Source organism: Bemisia tabaci, chromosome 6, assembly GCF_918797505.1.
Source record: "Bemisia tabaci chromosome 6, PGI_BMITA_v3".
Lineage (NCBI taxonomy): Eukaryota > Metazoa > Arthropoda > Insecta > Hemiptera > Aleyrodidae > Bemisia > Bemisia tabaci.
In genome coordinates, this window is record NC_092798.1 from 53,396,601 (window position 1) to 53,424,447 (window position 27,847).

At 41.1% G+C, this 27,847-nt stretch overlaps 1 protein-coding gene across 4 annotated transcripts in view; it reads left to right on the forward strand.

Annotated features, from left to right (window-relative positions):
• The window catches only part of LOC109042004 (uncharacterized), a 349,059-nt gene that overhangs the window by 217,809 nt on the left and 103,403 nt on the right, over positions 1-27,847 (forward strand). For all 4 annotated transcript variants that reach the window (XM_019058538.2, XM_019058540.2, XM_072301973.1 and 1 more), the window contains exon 2: positions 18,176-18,242. In XM_019058538.2, the coding sequence (XP_018914083.2) occupies positions 18,176-18,242 (67 nt within the window). The remainder of the gene's footprint in view (positions 1-18,175; positions 18,243-27,847) is intronic.

The following is a 27,847-nucleotide window of genomic DNA, read 5'->3' on the forward strand; positions in this document are numbered from 1 at the left end:
GGAGGTTACGGTAATAGTCCGTTGCCTACACCAAAAAATCCTGCACTTTTTGATCGGAATATGCCGCTTTCAGGGCTCATTGGTGGTGGCAAATTGATAGGAAATAAAATTTTACGCCTGGAAATTACCTTTCACGTAAAAAAGTTGATAAAAATCGGGCCAATAGCAACCGAAGGACAGCGCTTTAAAAAAACCAACATGGCGGACTTAACGGGCGTCATCTTGCTCTAGTCGCGGGTCTCAACCTAACTCGAGGTTTTTGACAAAATGATTAGGACGGCAGTACGTTTGTTGAGTAGCGCGTCGCGAGTTGCAGGTGCAGGAGGAAGAAGGAAGGCACGACAAACGATGGAGGTTGGGTACTTGTAAGGTGTATTGCATAGCCCTCCAGGCGCGGCATTTGCTCGCCGTCAGCAGCCGGTGGCGGCTCGCGGAGTGAGTGACGTGAATAATGAAGTGAATATTGAAAACGCGCCTTCATTAAAATCACTATGGCCCGACGCCGACGCCCGATGCTCCTCCGCCTCAAGTATCACCCTTTCTCGTCCGCTCATCTACATAATATTCCGGCTTCCGCTTTCATCTGCAAGCTCAGATATTTTTATCATACTTACAGCGTGTCTATTGATCCGGGAATAGAGAATTTGCAGGTGTCTGAAATTTGATGAATTTCGTGTTCAAGTGGAAACTACTGAGTAAAATGAACACGAGGATACCCTTGGTTCATGAATTGAACTATTATTGGAGAAGATATGACAAAATTATCTACTCTACTAAAATACGTGTGTTCGAATGGGAAATGCCGCCAGATGGCGTCACTAGGCGGTGCATTTTCTCCGTATTAAATACATTTTTATACTATTTCCCATATCAGAAAAAAATTATAAAAAATACTGTGAAATCGACCCTTTAAGCACATTCAGATGAAGCAATAAATAATTTTCATGCAAATTCTTTATACCGGAAACAGTACCAGTTTGTAGTAGGCGGTCCAGAAGCACCGAAAAAGTGCGGAAATTCGCTTCATACCGCGCCTAGTTCCTCAAGACAGCCCGAAAAGTATGTAATACCTTACGCATCGATTTTTAATGGAGTATTTTCCAGCTGGTCGCAATTGTGCAGCCAGAGTCAACCGATAGGCGACCGATGAGTCTCTAATCTCGTGTCTACGTCATCTTTGTCGTGATTAGCGTGTGAATTTTGCAAATATCGTCACGTAACGGTAATAGAAAAGTACTTGAATCTTTCTGTCGAGAAGGTCCTCAATTTTTCGAAAAATACTGATTTTTTTGCTGCCAGTTTTAGTAGACTTAGTAGCTTCTGTTCCTACACATGACGGAGAAAAATTTCCAGTTGAATCAATATAAATTCAAATTAATAATTCTTGGACGACAGTTCGCCTGAATCAACAGGAAATCTCCTTGTTTGAAGCGGTGTTTTTGTCATTTTAAAGAGACAGACTGTCGTCCCAAAGAAACATCCGGTTGACTCAACGAGAGTTCTCGGTCGGATGTTATTAAATGGAGATTTTTTCCCAGGAATACGTCCGCGTCTTGAAAACAGTCCCGAAATTTGCCCCGAAGGTGGGAGAAAGGAAATAATACTGGTACCAGTGGATCTCGTTAACGGATTGTTTCAAGAGGAGAGGATGTCGAGTAAATCGAGCTTCACAGTATGAGACCAAGTTTGTCAGAAAGCAAGGCGTCTGTTTGTTGTACTGTTTCTTTTTTATACCTCACGAAAATGAGTTTTTGTTTCGAAATTTTAATAAACTGCGAGACCCTTGTTTATTTTTCACGCAGAAAGTCAGATTTGCTGAAAATTTGTTTTAGTATAATATACTCCTCTGGGCTCGATAGCTCAATTTTGAGTTGTGTTGACCTAAGTCGTTTTTCCCGTGGATGACCAAGAATATACAGCTGTCACTGTATTGGCTATTAAAAAATCAACACTCGGAAGTAAAAAATTCAACATTCCAGGAACTTAGCCCTGAATTTGGCCCTTAATCCCCGTTTTCCTTCACCCTTGCAACCCTGTTGGGGCCCGCGGGGCTAAATAATTAGCGGGAGTGGGATGTTGCTCAGACGGGAGGTGGTTGAATTCATTTCCGCCACCCGCGCGCCACCCCCAACCCCCCTTCCCAAGAGAGGGGGTGGGGGCGGGGGGCCACACAAACACACGCCGCATCGCGGCCGTCGACGGAAGCTTTTTCGAGTCACTGGTGCGTGAGCTACCGGCTCACGAATTTAATTATTTTTTATTCCCCTCCCCCACCCTCCTCGGCCGAGCGGTGGGTAGTCCACACTCAACACACCGCGACAGAGCCGATTGCTATTTGACCCCCACCCCCTCGGTGATACGTTCAATTTGTACCTGAGACCTGAGGGTGGAGGAATTTTCGATTGCTTTCGTACGATCGTCGGGTTTTTTTTTTTTTTTTTTTTTTTTTTTTATTTTTTCTCTTTTTTACCGGCTCACTTTCACCCGCCTCGGGTTGGAGAGTTTTCATGTTCCCTCGCTAATAGGAATGGGACGAATTGAGATTCGAGAGGAGTGACATTACGCGACGCTGCGGCGCACAATGGTTCGAGTCAATGGGAGAGGTTGGACAAAATTTGGAAACTTTAAACGCTTATAACTCCGTTTATACAATACCTGGAGGTTCTAAAAGTATTTTCAATGGTTTCCTCGGAAATTATTTTTCAAAGAGCACCCCTGAAAGTTTAAAATGTGACGAAATAAACATCAAAATTTGCAGTTTTAGTCGAACATTTTATGTCCGACCTCTCGTATTGATTCGATCCAGTGTGCGGCGCTTAATTTGGTTGACGGTTCTGGATATTAATTTCATTGTAAAACTTTGGCGGTTGACCGTTGCGGATTGGATATTAATTTTGCTCTAGTTAATGTGCATAGCAACTTTGATTCACTGTCAAAGGATCTTAAGAAAATGGAAAAAATTGAGGAAATGTACAAATGAGAAAATTCTTTTTGGTTTAAAGTAAAATTTATGTAAAAATATTAAAAAATAAATGGCATTAAATTCACACTCTCATATTGATACCGAAAAAAATGAACTGCAAAATATGCAACCGAATAATGAATTAAAATACTTGAAATTGAAGTAGTGAAATTCTTTTCAGATTGAACCCCGAGATCTATATAAGAGTACGTTCGCAGTCTAAGAGACTGAAGCTCCCTGCTCCAACGTTTCATCATATTTCCGCGGTTTTTGATGATCCTCGAAAAAAAAATTGTAGGTACTTTCGATATTGCTTTTGAAAAATGGAAGAGTTCTCATTTTTTGCTCTCCTATATTCAATGAAACAAGGTCTTATACGAGTGATAAGGGCCCCAGTTGTTAGTTAAAATAGATTAGAGTGAAAATTGATCAGTAATATAATAAATGTGAATTTCCTTACGTTTTTGTAGCCTCCACCTACTTACAAATTTTCTCTGTCAACGTAGGAATTTTTTCTCGTGCGTACGGATTTGCATTTCGCCCGTTAAAAATTTCTGAGCCCTCTGGTGCATGTTGAATAATTTAAACGTTAACAAGCACTTCAATAAACACCAAACGTATACACTTCGCTGGAAAACGGCCGCAGAATGATGTAAATGAACGGAAAGATCGTTAAAATAATACGCTCTTGTTTTAAAATCTTCCAAAACCGGCGAGAGCCACCGAGTGGAGGTCGAAAAAAAAGTTAACGCTTTTTATGCGATACACACCTCGAAACAACATTAAAATTACATCGCGTGTTCGACGGGCACTAAGCTGCACTTAGGCAACTAATTTAACGAGGGAAAAGTTTGTTTTTTTCTCGTTTTTTTTCCTTTTTAAGGCTGGGCGAATTTAAAATTGAAAGCCCCGTGCCCAATGCATTAAACTCTAATTTACGCTTGGTCGTATACTTCGCGATGAATTCATCATTATTTGGGCTACATTTTTCAGTGAGGGACCACTACATCCAGCCGCGGCCCATCCATAAAAATATATTCATCTGCATCGGTAAGCTCATGAAACATACGTTCTTTATAAATTAAGGAGCTAAAAATCCTGGTTATACTCATGGTTGTAAAATGTAGTGAAATTGATATTGTTTGGTCGATCGAGCAACACAGTCATATACATCAGCATAGTCATAATAATATGTGTAATTTAATCATCACCATCTAAATAAGGCTCAGGTTAGAAAAGAAGTCGGTGCTGTAAAAACTGACCGGAGGACTTTGACATGGATTTTCATGAGGCATATTTTTTATCGTTGAAACGTTATTTTCCTGGTTTCGACATTTTTTTCTTTTCTTTTCTTTTTTTCGACAATGCATATTGAACATATCTCGGAATACTTTGGGTACTGGTAGACATCAGCTCTATCCGGATCGGTGTCGAGTCCTGTGAGGGTATGAGGGAGTGGGGAGGAGGCTTCTACTCAAAATCTTGGCGATGCCATTCTAAGACCCAGCCCCAAGAGTGTTTTTTTTTCCCGTGGAAGTCGGCAAAAATGGCACTCACCGAGTTCGACGCATATGAGGACCTTTCCCATCAAACAGCATTTACCCATGTCGACCTTGCTAAGATTGTGCATACATTCAACTGTTTAGTTGGTAGAGAGCTGTATAATCTGCTCCAAAATTTGCCTCAAATTTCTCTCTCTTATTCTGAATATTTTGGCAGAGAAATGTACTATGTGGGCGATTGCGGATTCTCGTAAAAAAAAGGAAGATTTGCAAATCTTAGTGGCGATGATCCGGGTATATGCTGTTTCCACGTCGTCTATGCAATTAACATCGCAGCAAACTGCCTCACAATGGGTTCAAATGTAATGGAAACGGTGATGGCACATTGTACAAGGATCGCCATCGGTGCAATGTTTCTCAATTCCACCCGCTTACTCGGATGGATCCTTGACAAAATTTTGCACCAAACCAAGACTCTGGAGTTTCTATTTTTGCTCCTTTTGCCTAGAAATCTATTCAAATCCGTCTCTTTTAGGAGCTGGAGCTCGTTTCGGAGGCCTTTCTCAGCGGGGTCCAGTTCCAATTGGAAGGGATTTCGCGGGACATAAATCAGGGACAGCGCAGAACCGGGAGACGTCGGGAAAACGCAACGATTTCGGTTGTCGCAAAAATGATGAATCGACCCCGCCCCCTCTAGCCGTCCGCCCCGCCCCCCCCCCTCCCTCTCCCCCCCCCCCCCGTTGCGTCGGAGGGCGAGAACGCTATCGGGGCTATCAAGATTAATGAATTGAGCAGTAAATACTGGAATCACTCGGCCGCCGCGCCGCTCCGCGCCGGACTCCATCAAATTGGGACATTGACACTTCCTTCGCCGTTTTCTTCTTCCTTCCGACGGGCAACGACCGCTCCAACGCGTAATATCAACGAGGAACGCTATCCAGATACGCTCTTCTTGCTCAAATCCCGTATTCTGAGTCGCGATGGCGATGGTGCCGTCGTGACGGTGGAAAGACTGGATTTCCGGTGACCGAAGGAAAGCACTACTTTATTAAGGAAATACGGGAATGGATAGATTATTATATTTATACTAAACATTACTTAGTTTCAATGATACAGACCTTGATAGGATTCAATAGGAACGCCATCAAAATACTCATGAGCTACAATAACGATAATGATAATTTACGTAGTTAGAATTTCAGACAACACACGACGTAACTCCTGGAATAAACAACGATTGCTGTGTGGAGGATGTTGTTTGGCCTACCTCGAGAATTGAAGGCGAAATAGAAATGTGTGCGTCCCCCCATTCCCTCTAGGTGTCACTTTTAGACCATGTAATTTTTAGTCAGAGAATGCCTATTCTAGTTCGATAGAGGCGACACTAAACACACACATCTTCGAATATACCACTCACATTCCACGTTCCATGGAGGATGTTTTTGGCCTACCTCTAAAATTGGAGGCGACATAGGAATGTGCGTGGCCTTCATTATACCAAAGGAGTAATTTCTACTTCATCTTAATATTCAGAGGACCCTGCCCGCCCTGCTGCCATGCAATGAAGACGATAACGCTCCACGAGGAGTTCCCCGTGGTTATGCGGCCCCACCCTCTGTGGGCGCTTTGTGCCCATGAAGGTCTTGAGTTATGTTTTAGAATTTTAATAATTTTGACGTACCGAGAGAATCTCTGCACCCGATGGTTAAAAAATCCGGAAAACCGACCCAGCAGATCTTTAGGTATAGCCATGCCAAAAAAATTGAAGTATGAGGATTTAGAGAGCTTTTTGCGATGAATGAAATCCATCGCTTGCATCAGGATTGGCCTAACTGTATTATTTACCTATGTTCCCCCTGTTTACATAAGGTCGTAACTACAGTCTCCAATGAACCCTATCGATCGTACAATTTAATGCCTTTTTCGGGATCATCTCAATTATTAGTTACGCCCTTCGTCAGCCGAGTGACGGAGTGGACAGGATTTGTAAGGGTTCAAACTTATAGTTATGAGTTTTGAACTCTCGACTTGAGTCTGTTTAAAATTACCCTGAATCTCGGTTTGTTGAGAATAGTTAGTAGGACAAGTAACGTTGCTTCATATGCTTCCATTTTTTATTTGTTTACCTACAAAAGCAGCGTAACGCCTTGAAACTTTGTGAATTACCTTTAGAATATGAAGCTTATACGTCAAAAATTTCGAGGCAGCAGTTTGTAAAAAAAACTAAAAGTATGATAGGAAATTAGGTAGTGTCTGAAATATTGATCTGAAGAATACCATCCAGGGTGAGATAAACGAGTAATTAATATTTTCATGATTTCAAAGAAAATAAAATTATAGTTGGAATATTATATTGAGTCTTACAGCTCATAATAATTGTAAGTCGGTATAGTAAAGCTAAATTTGAAGTTTTTTAGGTCAATCAATTTTTCAAAGCTCTCAGTAATGACTGAGCGGAAATTTCGAAAGTTGTTAATTGAGGCACTGCTTTCCCAGTTAAAGCAACAACAAGCTTTTCCTCGAAGCTACCCTTACTTTCGATGCAGATGATGTTGAAAGCTCCAACTTGCATATTCTTGCCGCTAAGTTGGAGGCGAAAATTTGAACGGCGCGCGCTGCGCTCAAGTTGGTGGTAATAGGCTGATAATTCGCGGAATATTCATGGAATCCAAGAACGTCAAATGTCAAAGATTGTATCCTTTACAAGCAGCGTCTCCTCCGTTGCGGTAGAACGATTTATGCCCGAGCTGACAATATAGAGAGAAATTGTAATTGCCGGATAGTGCTCAAAATTATTTTTTTCCTCCTTCAACTTTTTTATTAAAAATATTTCTTAGATGATTCGGTTTTCTCCAAAGCATAGGTAAAATAAAACAACGGTTCACAAACCAAGAAAAAAGGCGATCCAAAGAATACGCATCATGCCATTCCTGGTCCAAAAAAAAAAAAAAAATAAATTGTACAAAATATTGTGATTAACGCAGCTCACCCAACACTTTCATTCGAAGGAATGCAATTTTCTGTCGCAAATTCTTTATTGTGCCGCTACCAGGTGAGATGGAGTTTCAATTTTTGTAAAATTTCTTTGGCTCTTTCAAAATTTTCCTTTGGGTCTTCGAAAAGACTCATAGAACGCGCCTGTGCCAAAGGACTATTCACTAAAGATTGAAATTAATTAATTGTAAGTAACATGCAAATCTTGTGCAATTAGCTTCTTTCGATGCTCATGGACTATTACATAAACCTTGCGATGAGGAATCACTACTTGTGGCTCATTGACGACCAAACCCGTGTCATTCGTTTCCTCATGCAGATAGACATTTTTTTTTGGCGAGTCAGAGATATTAGGTAAGTAGTTCCTAATTGTCGCAAAATTTGGTCCAAACAGTTTTCACATAGTTCTTTTTGGACTTAATTGTGCAAGAAGGAACTCCAGTTTCTGGCTGATCCTTAGAATCACCTATCTGCACAGGGAATAGCTCATGCGGTGTTTCTAAAACGAGTCGGAAATAGAGTTCACTAATGCAAGATGTAATCAAAATATCATCGTTTTCCGGACGGAAGACCGTAATTCTATTCCAAGGTTGCAAAACTGACTCAAACTTTTCAACTTTATACACAAATGTATCTACGCAATTTTTTTTTTGAAAGTTTTTCTAATTTTTGTATGAAACCAGAAGACAAGTCGGTGAAATTTTCAGTTACGAATTCCTAAAATCATTTAGGTAAAAATGCATTGTGCGCGATGGAATTTGGCAACATTGAAATGTAGTTAGGTTCTTTGGCGAGGAAAAGGAGGATTTGTGGAATGGTATGATGGGATCTGGCAACAGAGAAGGAAATCCAGAACGCGTGGCGACCGAATCCCGAGTTCTCGGCGTCACCGCACCGATGCCGATGCCGCGACAGATTTTGACACTCGTAGGTAATGGATGGAGTATTGATGAAACTTCTAACTCGTTTTAAGGAAACAAATTGTTACATAATTGACGTACCGATGATGAAGGGTCCAATTTCGTTCTGATTTCCGCCTCCCAGAGCTCCTTCCCCCCTCACGCCCGGTCCCGGTGAGAGAAGCTATTAACTTTCTCGTCGAAGCCTTTTTATTTATGCCACTTAAAGTTGGATTTATCGCTCAGACTCTCGGATCCATCCTTGGGCGCCAATCGATTATGGAGATAGGCTCGTGTCTTGACGGCCCTTTTCGCAACGTCTATCAAGAGTCTTGACCTCTCTTCGCGTTCAGTCTCAGTGCATACATATAGTCTCAAATGCGGATGAAATCGTGGGATATGGAGCTTTAGTCCCCGGAAGACCGTAGTTTTCGCAGGTATAGATTAGAGTCCCTTCATACTGAGAGTTAAGACAATGTTGATCTACTTCTGATTGGTTCCCGTATTTTAGGCTTCCACAGTGTCACAAACGGGAATAAAGATTATATTTTCACTAATTGCTAAGATCATAATCTGGAATGGACCGGGGAATTACGGGTTTGGCAAGAAACAAACGGAATGAGAGAAGGGACGGAGAAAGGAATTTGAGAATGGGCTGATCAAAGATTACGAAAAACTTTCAATTTGTGTAATCTTCATTCCCGTTTGTGACTCCATGAGGGGGGTGTCTTAACTCTCATTGTCAGTATGAAGGGACTCTAGTATAGATAAATCTGAGAGTCTGTAAAGTCGATGGGCTGATGATCGAGATTCATAGACAAAGCGATAAAGAGAGATGACAATCAGAATATTGACCTTAATATCAATCAGCGCGAGCCAATATTTGTTAATTCCAGAAGTGTTAAAATACGTATTCCAAAAATAGTTAAAACACTCACGTCCAAGTCAAATCTTAAAAATACCTGTATTTTCAAGATTAGGCGTGGACGTGTGTGTTTTAACTTTTTTTAATTTTAACGAAGTTCGTGCACAGAATTTCGGATTATTTTCATTCATTTAACATTGACAATGTTACAGCGAGAATATTTTCTGACTAAAACCGCGAAAATTGAAGATGGAATATTAATGTGCGTAACCTCGTTACCCCCTTTCTATCTTGAACAGCTTGGCTCTAGCAAAAATATCCCAATATAGATATAGACTTTCTTTTGCATGAACCGATCGAAGAGTCAGGCTACGTTTTACAATCAAAATATATCTCCTTGAAGAATCGGTAAATAAAAGTTACTTCCTTTCCTCTACATTCGTTTTATATCCAGGAGCCGACCAGCGTTCTCAGTTTGACACTCGCGCATAACTCCCCCCACCCTTATCCCTCCCTTCCGCCCCTTAAGTCGTACCCAACGGCAGTATCGTCGAGTTTTGTCTCGTCGGAGTATCCCATGTTTTTATCGAGCGATTGTATTCAGCTTATGTGAACAACTCTTGCGTGACTGCTCGGAATAAAATACGATGACATCATTCGATACTATCTCACTCGCATTGGCTGCGAGCCCGGAAAGTTTGACCCCCTCGCCCTCCCCCCCCCCTCCTTCCGAGCGAGGGGTAACACGCTTTCGAAGCTCATCGGATTTTATAGGAGTTATTCCTGCAATAGCAATCGGGGGCTTTTTCCCCCTCAATCGCCGCACTTTTTAATGAAATTTCCTTGTATTTGCTCCTGGGGTTTTCCCTTCGGATTTCGTATGCGCTCCCCCTCCCCCCCCCATATACTATCATCAAAGTCTTCGATTTTTCTCCTGATTTCTATTCGATTTCGAATCCTCGCCGAGATTCTAATTTTCCACAGCGCCAGGGGCACCGTTACTCATCGGTTGCACTGATTATGAACTTCGAGGCTTATAATATTGTGTCTCTGACGTAAGAGCGCAACTGTTTTTGAGTCGAGTCCTACTGTCCATGTAACTCCAGGTTTCCAAGGACTCATGTGGCCATATAAGGTACGCCTTTAAGTCGGAGCGGCACCGTTTATAGGACTTTTCCTGACCGCTAGGCGGCCCTACTCCCATCGGACTCTCCACGTCCTAGAGGTCTGCCTCGTGGCCATGAAAAACCTCGCTTTTACAGGAAATGTTATTCACTCTCCGTCCTCATAATCTATTCATTTCCAGTAATTTGACTTTGCCACCACTTGTCTAAATTTATTTAAGGATGACGGGAGATTTGTACAGTTAATTTCATATTTAATTGAAGAATTTCTTTCTAATTTACTTCTAAATCCTTTTTATAGTATTTTAATTTATCTAATCTATTTATTAAATGCAATTTCTCCAAAAATCAAATTTTTATTACACTGATTTATTGGTCGGAAGAACACTTTCTGCATTTATTTTTTTTTATATTGCCTATAGTGAGATCCAGAAGCCATTTCATCAATATCAGCCCATAGTAGGAAAATCATGAAAATCGAACAGCAAAGTCATGAAAAAAAGTCCGATAGCTCAATAGCTCAACAATAAAAGTCGGAATGAAAAAGATGAAGGTGTATTTTTAGCTTGACTATTCCAAATTTACCAGGAAAATCTGACATTTCATCGTCCTGTCCAATATTTCCTTGTATTTGGAGGTTTAGAACCGCCCGCATGGAGATTCTAGAAAACAGTAGCAAAAGCGCGCATACATTTTTGGAGCAACGTCTGTGCGCCGTGGTACCGATATCTCGTCACCTTCTGGCCGAAACATCACAAGCGGCGCGCAAAATTTTGGCCGCCGTTTCATTTTTTCACAGAGAAATTGTTGGATAAATCTATTAAAAAATTTCCCTGACTTTTATCGGCAGCACAAAGAAAATTCTGTGAAATTTTTGGACAGCTTCGTTGGACAATTTCTCTGTAAAAAAAATAAGATGGCGGCGGAAATTTTGAAACGTCGCATGCCTCTTGTGATACTTTGGCCGAAGGTGACGATCTCAATTTTTAGTTACTTGGCTTTGTGGTCACTTATGCTGTGTTTATTTCATAAAATACATTTTTGGGCTGAAAATCGGGGAAATTTCCTTTTCCTCCAGCCTTTGATGAGAATGGAAAGGCGCGCGTGATTGGCGAGGTTTGATTTTGTGAAAGAGTTGGGCCGCCGAGGCGTTGACCGAGCCACCGAACTTCGGAACAAGGAAAAGGGTCCTCGAAGAAGCTGCAGACGCCCAATTAAACTTAAGGGATGAATTGATTAATTAAAGCACAAGGCGAATATTTCGTCGAGAAGTTATCGTCGCTTTTGCTCGGAAAGTACCAAAAACGAAGCGTTGCCAGATCCTCGACCGCAAAACTCGTCTAGCAAAGCTGTTGTAGGATCCAGGAATTGCATATTTCGTCACCTTCCGGCCAAAGTGTCGCAAGTGCCATGAGACGTTTAAAAATTTCCGCCGCCATTTTATTTTTCACAGAGAAATTGTTGGTTGAATCCTCTTGAAAATTTCCATGACTTTTATCGGCAGTTCAAAGAAAATTCGGTGACATTTTTGGACAGCGTCATTGGACAATTTCTCTGTAAAAAAATAAGATGGCGGCGGAAATGTTGAAACGTCGCATGCCGCTTGTGATACTTCGGCCGGGAGGTGACGATTTCTACTGTAAATTCAGTTAGAAATGCGTTTCTAAGTTTTAAAAAGCTCCGAACGACTATGTAAAGGCCTATAGTTGAAATTATAAAAAAAAACGTTTCTCATTGGTCTGAAGTTTATGGCTCCATCTGAGGGGACCAACCTCCTTGAATCCATCACAGCCGCCGTACGATTAAAATCACGGACGAACCATTTTATTTGAAAACGCAAAGAAAAACACATGCCCGTTTCTAAAGCGATAATACTCCGATGATGGGTAAGACACATAATCTCTCGCTTTAGTCGCGACTTAAAGGTGAAGTGGACGTATTTCTGCCAAACCGAACCAGAGACAGGTGGGAAATAAGGGGTGTGCTCGTTAGTTGAGGACCGTAAGAGTGGATGGGAATGATGAAGCGCCAGTGACGTCAGCGGCAACGAAGCCGTCTCCGTTGTTGCCCTCTTGCTCGGCTTCAACTCATGAGCCCTGTTCGCGACGCTCTTGTCACATGTCCATGGCTCATAAGTGCTGCAATCAGTTGCCACTGAGTTCCGTTTGACCCGATGTAAAATCCCGCTTTACAATTTCTCCAAAGGGAACTACGCCCACTTTATCATTGTTTCTTATGCAGCTTTCCAGAGCACACCCCACCCCCATCTGTTCCACTTGTCTTCAGTTCCGTTTGGCAGAGAGACTTCCAATAAACAGACGCGGGGGGTGATAGGACACACGGGGGTGGTCTACGTCACGAAATCTGTTAGCGCGATATTTTCCCCTTTGAAACTGAATTGGACTTTGGGGACTTTGGGAGACTTTGGAAGTGTATTTTTCAGCCAAAATTTGATCGAACGATACACGGTCAATCGGAACCATAGTCTTTGCTTTACATTTTTGAAATTGAAATGAAGAATGGAATCGCACCAATGCTCAATCCCGCGATTTGCAGTTGGAGGACTCGGTGGCCCTTTTGGGGAGGAGGAAGAACAATTACTCAGAGAGCAAGGTTGCCAGGTTGTCGGATAAATTGCAGATATTTTAAATTTGGTTGAAAGGGGGAAAATGCTGATTTCTAAGGAGGATCTGGGAACACTGTCGAAGCGTGAGGTTCCGGGGCAACTATCGATGTCAAGACCCGAAACCGCGGTCGGGAGCCAGGCTTGCGGCCGCGCTGAGGCGGGGGGGCGGGGGGGTTGGCAGGGGGGGCTGCGATCGGGAACTCGGTGGCGCCCGCGGTTTTGAGGGCGCGAAGGCGTCGGGCGTCGGCGTGGAGGGCGGAGGGCGGCAATAAAAGACGAGGCGCCGGTCGTCGGGCGTCGGGGCTCCGTCAAGAACCCGATGTCGTCGACTCCATTCATTCCGAGTTCCCGTTAAGTAGCTTCGTCGTCGCTGCTCCTGTACGGAGGGTGGTCGCCGAACAACGCCCAGCAGAAGGTCCTTCCGATCATAATTCCGAGGAAACGGAAAAGGTGCCAAGGAACGCCTTTGGATTTTTCCCGAAGTCTTGCAATGGTTACCCAGGGTGTCTACCGGTCGACAAAAGTCCCCAATGTCCCCGATACCCCCGAAAGTTTCCAATTTTCTTGTTCGGGTCCCCAAAAAATGACAAAACTCGTCTTAAACACCGGCATTTTCAAATTTTCCCGCCAGCCGCGGCGGCGCGGTATAATATGACCAGGAATAAAAGACCGATGTGTTGCTTGGTTTTTCGAATATTTTCATCAGTATGACTTGTAAAATTAGTCGTATAAAATACGCCTTTTAACGCTCTTACTAGCTCCCTTTCTCTTACTTTTTCGGGAGAAAAAGTCTCCGATTTTCTTCAAAAAACATTCCTAAAAGTCCCCGAAATTCCCCATTTATGGTTTTTTATAACTGGTAGACACCCTGTTACTTCTTCGAAGGGCAAAACCGGGTCAAGTAGTTAGGTTTTTTCGATGGAATTTCATATGAATTGGGAGAGATGCCAAGGGACGCACTTCTATTTTTCGCCTTCAGTGTCCGAGATAGGCCGCGAAGAACCTCCGCGTAGCAATTTTAGGGAGTCTAGGATCAGAGGATGCTCGCAAATCGGGGATAAGTATAATAGTTGCGTATTCGGATGAAAATTAGGCAGATCGGACTAAAAACGATGGAGGTATGATGGTAACCAAATAATCCCTCGCACGGAGCTTCTGTGCGCTTTGCGACACCCAACCGCCACACACTGGAGGTGCGACGGTACTTTAATTTTTTTCCTTCAATTTCCGAAACAGGGCAGAGAATATCCGTGCAGCAATAGTTACCTGTTCGACGATTTTAAATTCGCAAAGCGGGGGCGAGCAGTTTCATTTTTCGAATCCTAATTTAGACGAAACAGAAAATATAACAAGGGGGTGTGGGGTGCACGGACTTTGATTTTTGTACCTTCACTTTTCGAGATAGGCCAGGAAACATCCTCTGTGCAGTCGTGCTGCAATAGATAATTTGCAGGGGTATGAAATTTCATGAATTCCGTGCTTATGTGGAAACTACTGAGTGAACTGAACACGAGGATACACTCGGTTCATGAATCGAACAAGTATTGGAGAAGATATGACAAAATTATTTAATCCTCTAAAATACATGTGTTTAAATGGAAAATGCCGCCAGATGACGTCACTAGGCGGTGCATTTTCTTACTTTTAAATTTACTTGTATACTTTTTCTCATATCAGAAAAAATTATAAAAAATACCGTGAAATCAGCTCTTCAAGCACTTTCAGATGAAGCAATAAAAAATTTGCATGCAAATTCTCCATTTTCGAGATGGGCCAGGAAACATCATCCGTGCAGTGGTGCAGCAATTTATAAGAATATGAAACACAGCCGATGAAGAAGATATCCAAGATAAAAAGATAAATAGATTGATTAAGGGGTTGTTATTCATCCACTAGTCCAGAATATTGTATGGGGTACTTTGGAGAGGAGGGAGTGCGGAAATGGATTTGTATTTTTAAGCGAGTAATCGGACGATTTCATGACCGGCCGATTGAGGGGAGGGGGAGGGGTGAAAAAGCAGGGATTTGAAAAAAGTAAATGAAGGAGCAGGGGGGATTAACGGGAGGATTGGGGGCCGGAGGGGAGGGGTGGGGGCGATTAATCTCTAGGGGAACAACGATAACCCGTGTTCGCTTTTAATTACTCACCTGACGATCGCGTGGACTAATTTCCCCGCCGTTGTCACATTCACGTCACGCACCGCAATACTCCCGTGCTAAGGAAGAACGCTGTATGAGCATTCGAATGTTGCCAAATTTCCTTAGATAAAAACCGAATTTATTAGGAAAATAGTGAATATTTTTTCCCAAAATTTTCAGACAATTTTGCACGCATTTTAATCTAAAATATCTGAAAATTTCAAGGAAAAATGGACTGAGTTAAACAGAAAGGAACCAACCCACATTTTGGAAAAAATTGAGTTATGAGTGGTTTTGAACTTAACCACTGCTCTACTATCTATCGCCAAAAATTCAACGTTTTTGTTGGAGCAAATTTTGCAGAAATTGAACTTGAAGTTTATCTTTTACATTGCGTCTTATGCAAGAGCCAAACTTTAAACCTCTTTTTCTCGGTTTGATCCCGATGTGGCTTGGTTCCGTTCTGTTTAACTCCGTCCAAATATTCATGAATGCCATAAAAAAATACATGTTTTATTAAGGGAAATTTGGCAACTCTTGAATGTTCATACGGCGTTCTTCCTTAGCACGGCAGAATAATTCCTATGTTCAAATCAAGAGGCTCTACCACATATGGACTTCATTTTGGAATGAGGAACTGCAGTTTCTGACCTGTTTGTAAAAGCACTTACCTGCATATTGAAACTAACGGCACCTACGTTGTTTCTGAATGGGCTTGAAATTGTAGCTCCTAATTGAATCGGGACGTACAAAAACCGCTTACGTCTATTTTTCCAGTCTTTAGTTTTTTTGAGTTCATAATACGTACTTTTAAAGAGTCGATGCAACCTTACAAGAAAAGACTCGGTTTGGGAGTAAGGAAACCCGAAGACGAGTTTTAACGCCACTTTTGTGGTTGCAACCAACTCTGAAAGGTATTATGAACGCAAAAAAACTTGAAACGGGAAAATGGTCATTAACGGTTTTCGCACGTCCCTTTTCAATTGCAAAATGTAGTCTATATGTTCCGCAATCCTAATGGAGTACTGGACAGAGCACGAAATCAAGAACCACAATTTGACCGCATATTGCAGTGAGGAACTACAATCTCTGGATCATAGATAAAAACCGCATTCGGAAACTAATGACTCTTATGTTGTTTCTAAAATGAGTTACAAAGTGTAGTTTTTAATTGCAATTTTACGCAGAGTACGATGGACGCATTAAAATGTTAAATGAACACTGAAGTTCACTCTCCCAGCAAGTTTCCATCCTGTAATTCTTGGGTGGAGAATCACCATATTTTTTAAAAAAATCTTGAGTCCTGAATATTTACGACTTTCTTACAATTTTTTTACGTATAAGTTGGAAAATATCGTTAAAATTACCAGATTTACAATGTGTATTTACTGCTTACAAGCTTTGTCACCGGAGCATAGAAAAATTTCAATATTTCTTTTTTAAAAGCCAGGTGACCATGACCTTAGTCAGAATTGACCTAGAACAACGTATTTTCTTTGGGCAATGCACTAAAAACCGGAGAAATGTCCGTAGGTGAGGGAGAAGTACGTTTACGAAAGAGGCGAATTTGTACGTATCGTGTCTCACAACAAAAGGTGTACAAAATGTAACATTAAAGGCATGAACTAATGAGAGTTTTTTCTTTTTTCGGAGGAATATTTGAAGAGGTCGTCGGCCGATCTCCCGTCGTTTTACGATTGTCCCGATTGCCCTACCGCCCGGGCCCGGGCCCGAGGGGGTGAAGACGCAGAGTCGATTAAGAGCGCGTTTCACGAATACTCAAATACCGGATGAAAGAGTGAATGTTTATATTTTTCTCAATGATCATTTTTCACCGAGAGCTCTCCAACTTGAAGAGTTTTCGTCAACAAAGATTAGCAGACGAGGGGAGATTAAGTGCCGGGTCGTTGGAATTCTCTTACCATTGATTCCGTGAAACAAATTGTGCCATGTACATCTCGTGAGCCGTTAAAAACCCCTAAGTGACTTTGGTGCTCAGTGGATCTTTGAGTGGTATTTACGTGTGTTTTCAATCACTCGATTTTCGCATGGTCTATTCATCCTCTCTAAATCTCGTCTGCGGCACTGTCCGACATATTTTTGCGATGAGTCGACCATCGGCCAATTAATCCTATAAAAATTGATCGATTATTACCTGCATTGTTCGCAACGAATACCTCAATAATCGATTTTTCGTAATTTATTTAACGGAAAAATTGCAATCACCGACTTTCTCTTCGCGACTGATTTTATCATTCCTGAGCTACTTAATTTACATCTTTTTACAAGAGTAACCCGTTAGAAAGATCCACGCTGTCTCATGAATGCCCCCACATATGGTGTAAAAAAAATTCCAAAATTCTCGGCAAAAAAAATTGCAGAGCTGTCGTTAACTTGGTTGTTGTTAGGATTTTTAGTAGAAAATTCAGAGGCTACCAAAGTGCAAAGCCACACATGTTCTTGACATATTCTTATGTAGCTGAGGCCTGCCGTCACCTTCCGCGCAATTTTAAGGGCTGTATCTGCGGCTTTGGACTCGTTAAAATAAATGTTGGCATTAAGTTGAAACAAGTGTATCTACGCCGGAAATACTGAATAAATACCGTAATCATTTAATGTTTCATACATAGGGGTGCACATAAAGAGAAACAGTGTAACTGGCAAGAACCACCTTTACAATTCCATTAAAGGTCAGATTCAGTCAGGATACTTAAACTATCTTGCAGACAGACTTTTTTTGCGAAATGTATTTCTCACGTAAAACATGTCGCTTGAGGAAAGTTCTATCTGCTCGAAAACTTTCAGAACAAACCCCCTATTTGCTTCAGGCCGAGAAATGCATTCATGTTGATAATCATCAATTTATAATAGCAAGCCCCTAAAATCCAAATCGAAAACCCAATCCACTCCTTTTGCAGATGTACCTATGTAGTTAGACTTCTTTTACATGCATACTTGTAAATATCGCAATTTTTGGTGCCCTCTAGTAACAACTGTTTCCTTAGCACTATTAATTTACAATTTTTCTCGACCCCAAAGTAAAATTTTAAATTTTCTTTTTCAGAGAGGATCCGAAGGTGTTGATTTGGAGGCAGTTGATGCTCAGCAAGTCACCATCAGATTAATAGAAGGTAAATCACGTCTTGTCTTGCTTTAGTTAAACAAGAATATTTGCACGCAAATTCTTCCTGAATTCTTACGAAGAAAATACTCTGTGATAATTTTCTTATACTCAGCGTTATTTTGTCCGCATTTTGTAGAAAAAGATCAAGAGCATCGCAATTCTGCTACATTTGTGAAATCTTGCATAACTACACCTGAACAGCTAACCAGTTTCTATTCGTGCACCAAATGAAGTGTAGATCGTTTGGCAGTTTCAATGGAACATTGCACAGGCTCAGATATTGATCACTACTGCACATGTTTTCTCCTAATTTCCAATTTTTAAATAAGAATCTGAATCAACCTTCGTAGTTTACATTATAAACAGCAAATTCAAACTTCCCGCTCGCAAAAAAAAGTCCTTTCATTGTAAAATATACCAAAATTACAAACTCAAGTAGACTCCGGCTTGTGTCTAACGCAGTGAGCTGATTATTCCAATTGATAGACAAAGCGACGGACAAAGTGAAAATGGAGCGATCCAACTGGCTGTAACGGTTGGCTTTTATAGAATAAAAACGGAAATGATGGATAACTACAGGGTCTTAAGTATCATGAACGTTGCCGTCAATCATAGTAGTCAGTCTACTACTTACCTTCTTGGTCCTTTGCATTCATCCGCCTCCACCAATAGGATCGCTTTATTTTTCCTTTGTCTTTTTTGTCTGTAGCTTTTTATTATCAACCTGCAGGTCACTTTTGAAATAACGAGACATGCACGGTAGGTTCCTGAGGACCTTGTAGATTGCACCCATGTTGGGATAAAGGGTTGATAGAAATCAGTCAATGAAGATGTTGAGCGAAGGAGATGGATTTTCGGGAGCTTGGTAGTATGGTGGGTTGAGGTGGGGGTAGCTGTGGAAATAAAATAGATGAGCGTGGGAACTAAACTAGATAAAGAAGCGAGCGCGAATAGAGACGGGAAATTGGCAATGAATTAACGGGAAACGAACAAACAAGAATCTGACTTGAAAAATTTCACCGGGAGCCAAGTGAGTTACTCCGATTGACGTTCTCGCCGAAGATTCAACCACCCTCGGTGTACGAAGGATACGCGGCCGCCAGATTTCGCACAGCTTCAGGAGAGTGTGCTCCGTATCGCCAAATTTAGCACAGCCAGAATAAAACATTTTGAAAATGTGATCGGATCTGCGAAACGGGACCTTATTTTCCAGGAGAGAATGTTCCCTAACTTTTGCAAATGCGCGAAGGAGGGAAATTTTGAAATTTTGGGCGCATATTTGACCCTATGAAAGCTTAGCAATTGAAGAAGATATGAGTCCTGATATTCCAAGACAAAACTTTTTAGGTGGTAGGAAAGTGCGGTTGAAGTTTTTGAAAAATGTCGAAAAAAATTTTCTCCCGAAAAATAAGCTCCCTCTTCACGAATCCGGTCACAAATATTTTCTGAATTCAAGAGGTATTTCACACGAAAAAATGGTAAGATAGTATTGATAAATCGTTTTGACAAGATTCTCCTTGCTTTTTTTAAGGGAAAACCAGAATTGTTTGAAAATATAATGGCAACACCAAGACAAGATTTGAACTTTCACCATGATTTGAACACTCCAATATTTTAAAAATGTTTTGAAGAATAATCGCACAACGCTATGAGCAAAGAGTTTACAAACATTTTTAAATGATTTTAGTAGCGATCAGAGATGCGCTCAAGGTGCAATATCAAGATTAGACGTTCTGGGATTTTTCTGATAAAATGCTAATTTTTTAGGAAAACTCTCGTAGTCCGTTATCTAATTTTCTCCGAAAAATCGAATGCACAATTTAATCTTACCGGTTTGCAAATTTCAAGGAATTATTACAGTATTTTTCATTCAAATGAATTCTTAAAGGAAATTATTCATTTTTAATACGACGTTTTTCTCTAGTATGGAAACGCAGCGTCGCGTCGCGCCTCGAGCGTTCGTGTGATGTCAGAATTGACGCGGCGGAATAAAACGCCTTCAATCTGCCGCGATGCAAATTTGCGCGCGAGTGTTGAAATAGTTACCTCATGGCGCCTTGCATTTCGGAGCACAGGCTGCAGAGGCCGGCGCGGCGCCCCGGAGGAGTTATACTGAGAGGCTCGGTAATCTTCGTGTGATTTTCACCTTATTCCATCACTCCATCATCCATTTCGATTCGCTTTTTTCTTTTTCTTTCGATCCGAGAATGTCGTCATTCACAAAATAAAGGATTTTAGTGCCGAAAAACATATTTTTCATGAGAGCGATTCTTGTTAAGTTGGCGTGAAAAATCGTTGGGTTTTCGACGGTCGAATCAATCAGGAACGATTTAATTATTTTTTGGGTCCACAGAGGGCGTAGTGTTGCATTTTCATCGATCAGTTTTGAACCCCATTATTTACAGCTTGACACAATCCTCGGAATTGCTTGATAAATGTACTTAAGTTCAAAAATTATCAGTTAATAGATTGATTACCAAATTGTCCTCCAAGCGTTGAAGATTCTCCTTAAACTTGTGTAAGAATATTTGGATATATTCATTTAGTATTTCGATATTTCCATGTAGCTCAGATGATTTTCTCCCGAAACTACAATTTAAACAGCATACTCCAAACTAGCTGAATGCTAATTTGATTTCCTATGAAACTACCTTCATACAAGGTAATCGGAAGTCGTTTGAGCTTATGAATTGCTTTCAAAGGAATAGCCAATCGGGGATCGGGGAGTGAGGAGCATTATCTAGCCAAAGGCTTTTCCTCATTTTCAAGCTGCATTTTTTATGTTTTCATTTCTCTTTTTCCTCTTCATTTACGGACGCTCTATTTCCTCCGCTCTCGCCATTAATAATGTGCCTAAAATAATTGGTTCTCTCTCATTACTTTCATTACCCGTTTATTGTCATCCATTTTACTCTTTCAAAATTTTCTTCGGTTTCTCGATTCTTCCTTCTCTTTTATTTGCACAGTTCATTCCCAAGATTTATTCGCAATTGTCCTTTCTTTTCAATTTTTTTCATTCCCAAACCGCTCTCTGTTTGGTGAAAGGCCTCCGTAACTTGGTAATAATAACTCCGTAGGATTTATCGAATGTATATATTTCATTTATCGATTTAACCCACGAGTATTTCAATTCTTTTCGCAAACCTTAGAAGTTTGAATTAAATGATGATACTGTAAACGCTTGTTTTCTCCCATTTGGTTGATTCTGGACTTTTTGAACGAATTAATTTTGTGTTTTGCTTCAAATTTTGACTTTTTGACGCGAGCAAATGTTTGGAGAGATATTTCCCAAATGCCACTAGGTGCCCTTTAGATTATGGATTTTGCACCTTAATGTGAAAACCCAAGTTTTCTCGCTTTATGAATAACTTTATCGAGAAATTTTATCCAAGTTTTGGCAGTAATTGTAGGTCAAGAATGGTTATTCTCAATTCACAAAAGTCTCGTCTAAAGAGGAAAAGGGTCTCACATTCTCTGCAACATCTAAGGCATTAGAAATTTGTTGACTTTAATTTCATGACACCGTGTGGTGCTCTCCATTTTCACGCTGTCCAATGGCTCATTTTCAGCGAAGAACAATTTTCTTGTTCTTGAGAAAATTGACTCTTAATCAGCTCAACCCTTTTTCAATTAGACTGCGTTTAATTGATGCACTATTGCAATGCTGCTCAAATTGTGCATCTTTTTTAACTCGCAAAACAATTCTCGAAATACAAGTGCCCTTAACGGCATTTTTTGGCGCTAAAATTCATCAACAATTTGAAATCTGCTTAAAGTTTTTAAAGGCAAGTTGTAAATTTTAATATCATTACCTTCAGGACGCAGATTTCAAGTTGGATCGCGTAATTAGGGCAGTGTTAGGTGTTCAAAGTTAACTCTCCTGGTGTGATAATAGCAACGAATAGTTCATTTTTCGATGCATTTGCGTTTCAATCATGAGTGAAAGTTTGCTTGTTTTTTCCTTTGAATGCGCTGTTAAGAATATCATGAGAAAGAATGTACTTAAAGGAGAGAAAGTTCCGTTTATCATTGTATCGCAGCAAACGCTTCGATGTAAAATTTGTTGAGACACCTAGAATTTCAAAGCCACAAAAAGGCCCTTTTGAACACCCGCAGGGTGTCTAAAAGTCCGGAAATAGTACTAATTTTTCAAGAGCGGTCCGAAAGTACTGAAAAAGTGCGGAAATTTTGTAAGAAAGTCCGGAATTTTTTTCATTTTTGTCGCAATTCGAGCGGGAAATTCAAATTTTGAAATTTTTCGAATTTCGTCAGTTAAAGGTATTAAAAAATTCTGAATTTTTCTGTCGAGGAGGTACTGAATTTCTTGGGAATGTACTGAAAAAGCACTGTGAAAGTACTGATTTTTGGGCAGCCTTTTTTAGTAGACACCTGGGACCTGTCTTTTAACGGTAAGCAAGAAAAATTTTGATTTGATTAGATAATGACACGGCAATCTTATTTCCTGATCTACTTCCAAACGCTTTATCATAATCGTAGGAGTCGCAGAATCTTAGCAACATTACAATGCTACTAAATGAGTCAGATTGGGGAGGATGCGATGCCTATTTTGAATGAGAGCCGGCGCGAAACTCGAGAGAAGAGACCCGAGCGGCAACGTGGGCTTTGGACGAGGAGTATGTCAATATTTGTTGGAGTCTCATATAATTTGCTTTATTCGTGAGTAAATTCATTCACGAGCTCCAACCTGGTCGCCATGGCAACCCTTTTCATCAATGCACCTCTCCTTGGCTTCCCAGCCGCGCTTCCCTTTGCTCCCGTATTTCTGCGCCTCGAGCCCCCTCCACCCCCGCCCGCCCAGGTGTCTTCCTTGACGTTGCAACTCACTCTCCTCCCGCGTTGTCGAATCGAATAGTAGAATGGATTTTCCGATCTATCCATCCATCTGCCGTTTAAACCTAGAGTACCTGTATAGCGAGAGTATGGACAGATGTGAAACTCCGAAAATCCATCAGGCCTTCACCGATGCTTCTGCGAATAAAGTTAGGGCCCAGAAATGCAGCCAACCTATGAATTTCAATTATCCAGAACGATTTACTAATACTATTGTTACGAACCGTCGTTTATTAAGCACGTGTTTGACTCAGTTTTTGCATAAATTTACTTAATTTTGCGGAAGAACGCTCATTTATGTACATTCTTGGCCATCTTGGTTAGAATTGGAACCTGCAGACTGGCAGTGAAATTTTGTGCGTTAGAAGTTGGTTAGAAGGGTGGCTGCACTTTTGGGCCCTAAGCCCTCCATGAAGCGATCTGTCCATACTCTCGCTATACAGGTACTCTATTTAAACCTATGGAATAGGATTCATAAAGAGGGTGTTAACCAACACCTTAATTATCGATTATTTACCATAGCTTCAAATGGAGAGTTATCTATAATCGATCATTCATGCCTCGCCACTGCCGACTACGAAGGACGGGACGGGTCGGCGGGGCGCGGAGCAATGTCGCAGCAACGTCGCCGTAACGTTGCCAAAGGAGCAATCATGTTTGGCAACGTCGCCGTAACGTTGCCAAAGGAGCAATCATGTTGGCGACGTTGCTTCGTGGAGCTCGACGTTGGCGACATGGAAGTTTTAAGAGCGATTCCGGCTCAATGCAGTTTGGTACTTTGACACCTTTAAAAAATAATTCAAAACTAGGAGGTCACGCTCTCTGACCGATGCGTGGTCCCATCTCCCGAAGCGCTTCGCTTTTCAGGCGCTATGCGTTACACGTTACTCTTTTTATTTTATAGCATAGTGTACATATGAACGTATTCATGCTAAAAGGAACTATATTGCATGGAAACCCTATGCACATAGTTCCTTTCAGCAAAAGTACGTCCATATATGATAAGTCTTAGGATCAATGGACCACTAGACAAGGTACGAATTTAAGTGATCTAATACATGTTCCTTAACCAGAATTTCACGTAAAACACGATTCACACAACGAAAATTACTGAAACAAACTCCTAACGAAGATATTAACGTTTTTATTTCACATTGGTTACAAGGAATTTGAACTGCCCGCTCACAGGAAACTCAAAGCTCTACGTGAGTCAAATGGCGCACTACAACGGTTTCAGCAAGGTTCTCAACCGAGCAATGTTCATTTCTCGCCATGTATTTTTCAAACTATATAAGCAATTTGCTATAGCTGAGCCAAAGCGTCAAGATTGAGGTTGCCAGATTTTTATATCGCAGAGACTGTCGCATGATAACGTTTAGCGCGCGATGTGAATCACGTAGAGCATTGAGTTTTCATGAGCAGGTGGTTTGAATTCACGCATCAAGAATCATTATATATCTTCGTAAGGAGTTAATTTCGGTAATTTTCGTTGTGCGCATCGTGTTTTACGTGAAATTTTGGTTACGAAACATGTATCAGATTGCTGAAATTCGTTCCTTGTCTAGTGGTCCATTCTAGAAAATTTGGCGGGCCCTTTTTCAAGTGCCCGGTTGATCTTTGAAAGGAGGGTTTTCGGCGCGGCACAAGCGGACGGCATACATGGACGTCGGACGCGGACTCTGGTCGTGGACGTGGGAGGACGTTGTCTCTGGACGAGACTGACGTGTGACGTGCTCGTCGACAAGTCGGAGCCGCGGGCGACCAATCCTGGAACGGAGGAGCCGCCTTGCCGCCCTGCCGCCCGCTACATACAAATGAACCGCTCACCGCTCCCCAGAGAGGCGTCCCGCCGAATAGGCTCCAATTTCCATAGATTTACCCTAAGATTTTTTGCATCCCTCTTTTTTCCGCCCCTTTTTCAGTTTCGTACTCGAGAGGTAGGCGCTTTGACCTCTGCTTCAACTTTATTCAAAAGAGAGATGAGGAAGAAGAAGAAAAACAGAACAGCGGATAAAACGGGGAAAATAAACAGCAAATTTAGTAGGTAAAAAAGGAGCGAAAAATTCCGTAAATCATTTTTTGTCAAAATACGAAAATTGCTAAGTCTATATTTGGAACGATGACGAGATATTTCCATGCGCCAAAGGTGTTTTAATCCATTGATGTATAGAAGTTGAATCGATTCATATTAGACTAGCACACAAATCGTAGGGAATTGCAGCATTAAGTGCATGCTCGAAGGGAAAAAGGGGCGAAAGCGGAAGAAGAATTTAAGATACTGATTATTCCCTTTGAGCATATATTGTTTCAGGTCCTACTCTGCAGAAAAAACTATCGCTTCAATATTTAAAAATTTAATTTGCATTCTGAGCGTCCGTGTAATTTTTCAATTTCGAACGTGTCTGTTTCAATGTCACAAAATAATCTGGACGTATATATGCCCAAAGGAACTTGGCACAGAGTATCTGCGCGCTTCGTAGCTCGTTTTAATTCAATTTATCAGCACATATTTCCTTTTGGCACAAATATGTCCATCTATTCACTCCTTCATCCCTGATGCGCCTCAGTTAGTATGCTCTGACAAACTACACGTGCAGTAATATGATTAACGTCTGTGCTCTGCTATTGTTTACGCTCTTCTTCGAAACGTGTAATATTATTAGATCATCCCTCGAAACCCTTCCCGATTACGAATTTTCGCTTTGATCTTTAAAATGACGCTTTAAAAATAAAAACTTGTAATTTTTCGTAGACTCGTTCTTTGTGCCCTGTTCTGAGAATCTTCATTCTAACGCTGTAGTCAAAGGTTTTGTTCAAATGATGCTCGCATCTCCCTTCTCGGCTCCTGGAAAACGTAACGATGCCGAACTGTGCTTTACATGAACCTAAAATAGAGGATCCTTGAGGCTCCCGTTTATACGGAGAGTTTAAGACAACCCCCCCCCTCCCCCCTCTCATGGAGTCACAAACGAGAATAAAGATTACACAAACTGAAAGTTTTTCGTAATCTTTGATCGGCCCATTCTCAAATTCCTTTCTCCGTCCCTTCTCTCATTCCGTTTGTTCCTTGCCGCACCCGTTATTCCCTGGTACATTCTAGATTATAAGCTTTGCAATCAGTGAAAATGTAATCTTTATTCCCGTTTGTGACACTGTGGAGGCCTACAATACGGGAACCAATCAGAAATGGATTCACATTGTCTTGACTCTAGTATAAAGGGACTCTAGAGATCCCTTGCTATTTTCTTGGGGACCTTTTTCAGAGCTCCATCATTCAATCCTTGAAATTACCTTCATGTTGCTCGCTGAGCAACGTGCTAAGCTATTTGTATAGAAGACAAGCGGGTGTTTTATAAACTTGTTGGGGAGCTGCTTGTAACCCTAAGTACAACACCCAACAAGAGGAAAGGACCACTATTTTTCCGCGGTAGGAAAAATTGAATCTCAGAAGGTGATCTCTATTTTTCTTTCTTTCTTTCTTTCTTTCTCTCTTTCTTTTTTTTCATGTAAAAGCTCTTAGAAAAGCTGCAGAAAGTTCATCCAATCGGAAATTTTCAAGAAAGACTCAAACGCTACCTAACTGAGGGTTGTTAAAATTTTGTAGGTGAAACTGCAAGAACTTTAATCTCGTTTGTGGCATTTCAGAATCTTTACTCCTAATTTATTTTATCAAGGAGGACAAACCCACCACATTGCGTGGTAGTTCCTCAGAACATTCTTTGCCCGGAAAGTAAAAATTAGAGAATGATTGAATCAATGACGCTGACCTTGTGGACGTATTCAAATCTAAAGGGAGTATCCCCGTTGTGTCATGCATATATTCTTACGGATCTCAAGGCTCAGGTCTCAATGAAGATAATTCCTTTTAATGTAAATACGTTCATTTTTTCTCGTAGAGAAGACATTATGACAGGAATTCCGCAGTGCCGGAAAGCGTGTTTTTGTATTTTAACTGGCAGTATGTTCTACATATTACGCTAAACTATGTTTTCTTGCTCATCTGAAAGTAAGATATCATCAGTGTCGTTTGCTTAAAACTGGCACCTCTCTGTTTTCACCAGCAAGAAAATTGCAAGCATTTTTGGAGCGAGCTTGTAACTACGCCTTGAAGCCGTGTCGCTGTTTTGACTTTCAAAGATAATCGCTTACGCCTTGAGATGCGGCTCGCTGTGGAATCAAAGCCGTCTCAAAGGCCGTTCCACTCAATTGTGAGAGGGAACTCTCCTTCCCGGTGAAGCGTCGTTTGTAGAACATCTTGCAATATTAATCTCACTTGCATATTTGAACATTTAATATTATCATCTCTCTGAAAATTGCATCCTCAGAAATATAAATAAGGGTGAGCAAAGAAGCAAGATGAATGATATTGCTTCATCGCATTCTTTTGCTGTGCTAATTTCACGTCATTAAGCACCATGAAATCGTGCACAGCAGGAGCTTTGAGAAAAGACCTATATCGACGGCGTAAGTCCGCAATCACATGTCTCGTTTGCGGTGTCTGAAAATCTCCGCCGTTATTTTTTTATAGGAGAACCAATTGACATCATTCCTTGAAGTTTTTGTAGAATTTTCTTCGCTTAGAGAAGAAAAATCGCGGCAGTTCTAAAGAATTGCCGTTGAGTAGTTTGCTGTTTAAAAAATGAAGTATGACAGGAAGTCTGCGACGTTGCAAACCGAGTTATGTGATTGCCGACTTACACCGTCGATATGCTGTAGTTCATGACTGGTAAAGTGTTGGATAGGAGGGGCGCATGCGAAATT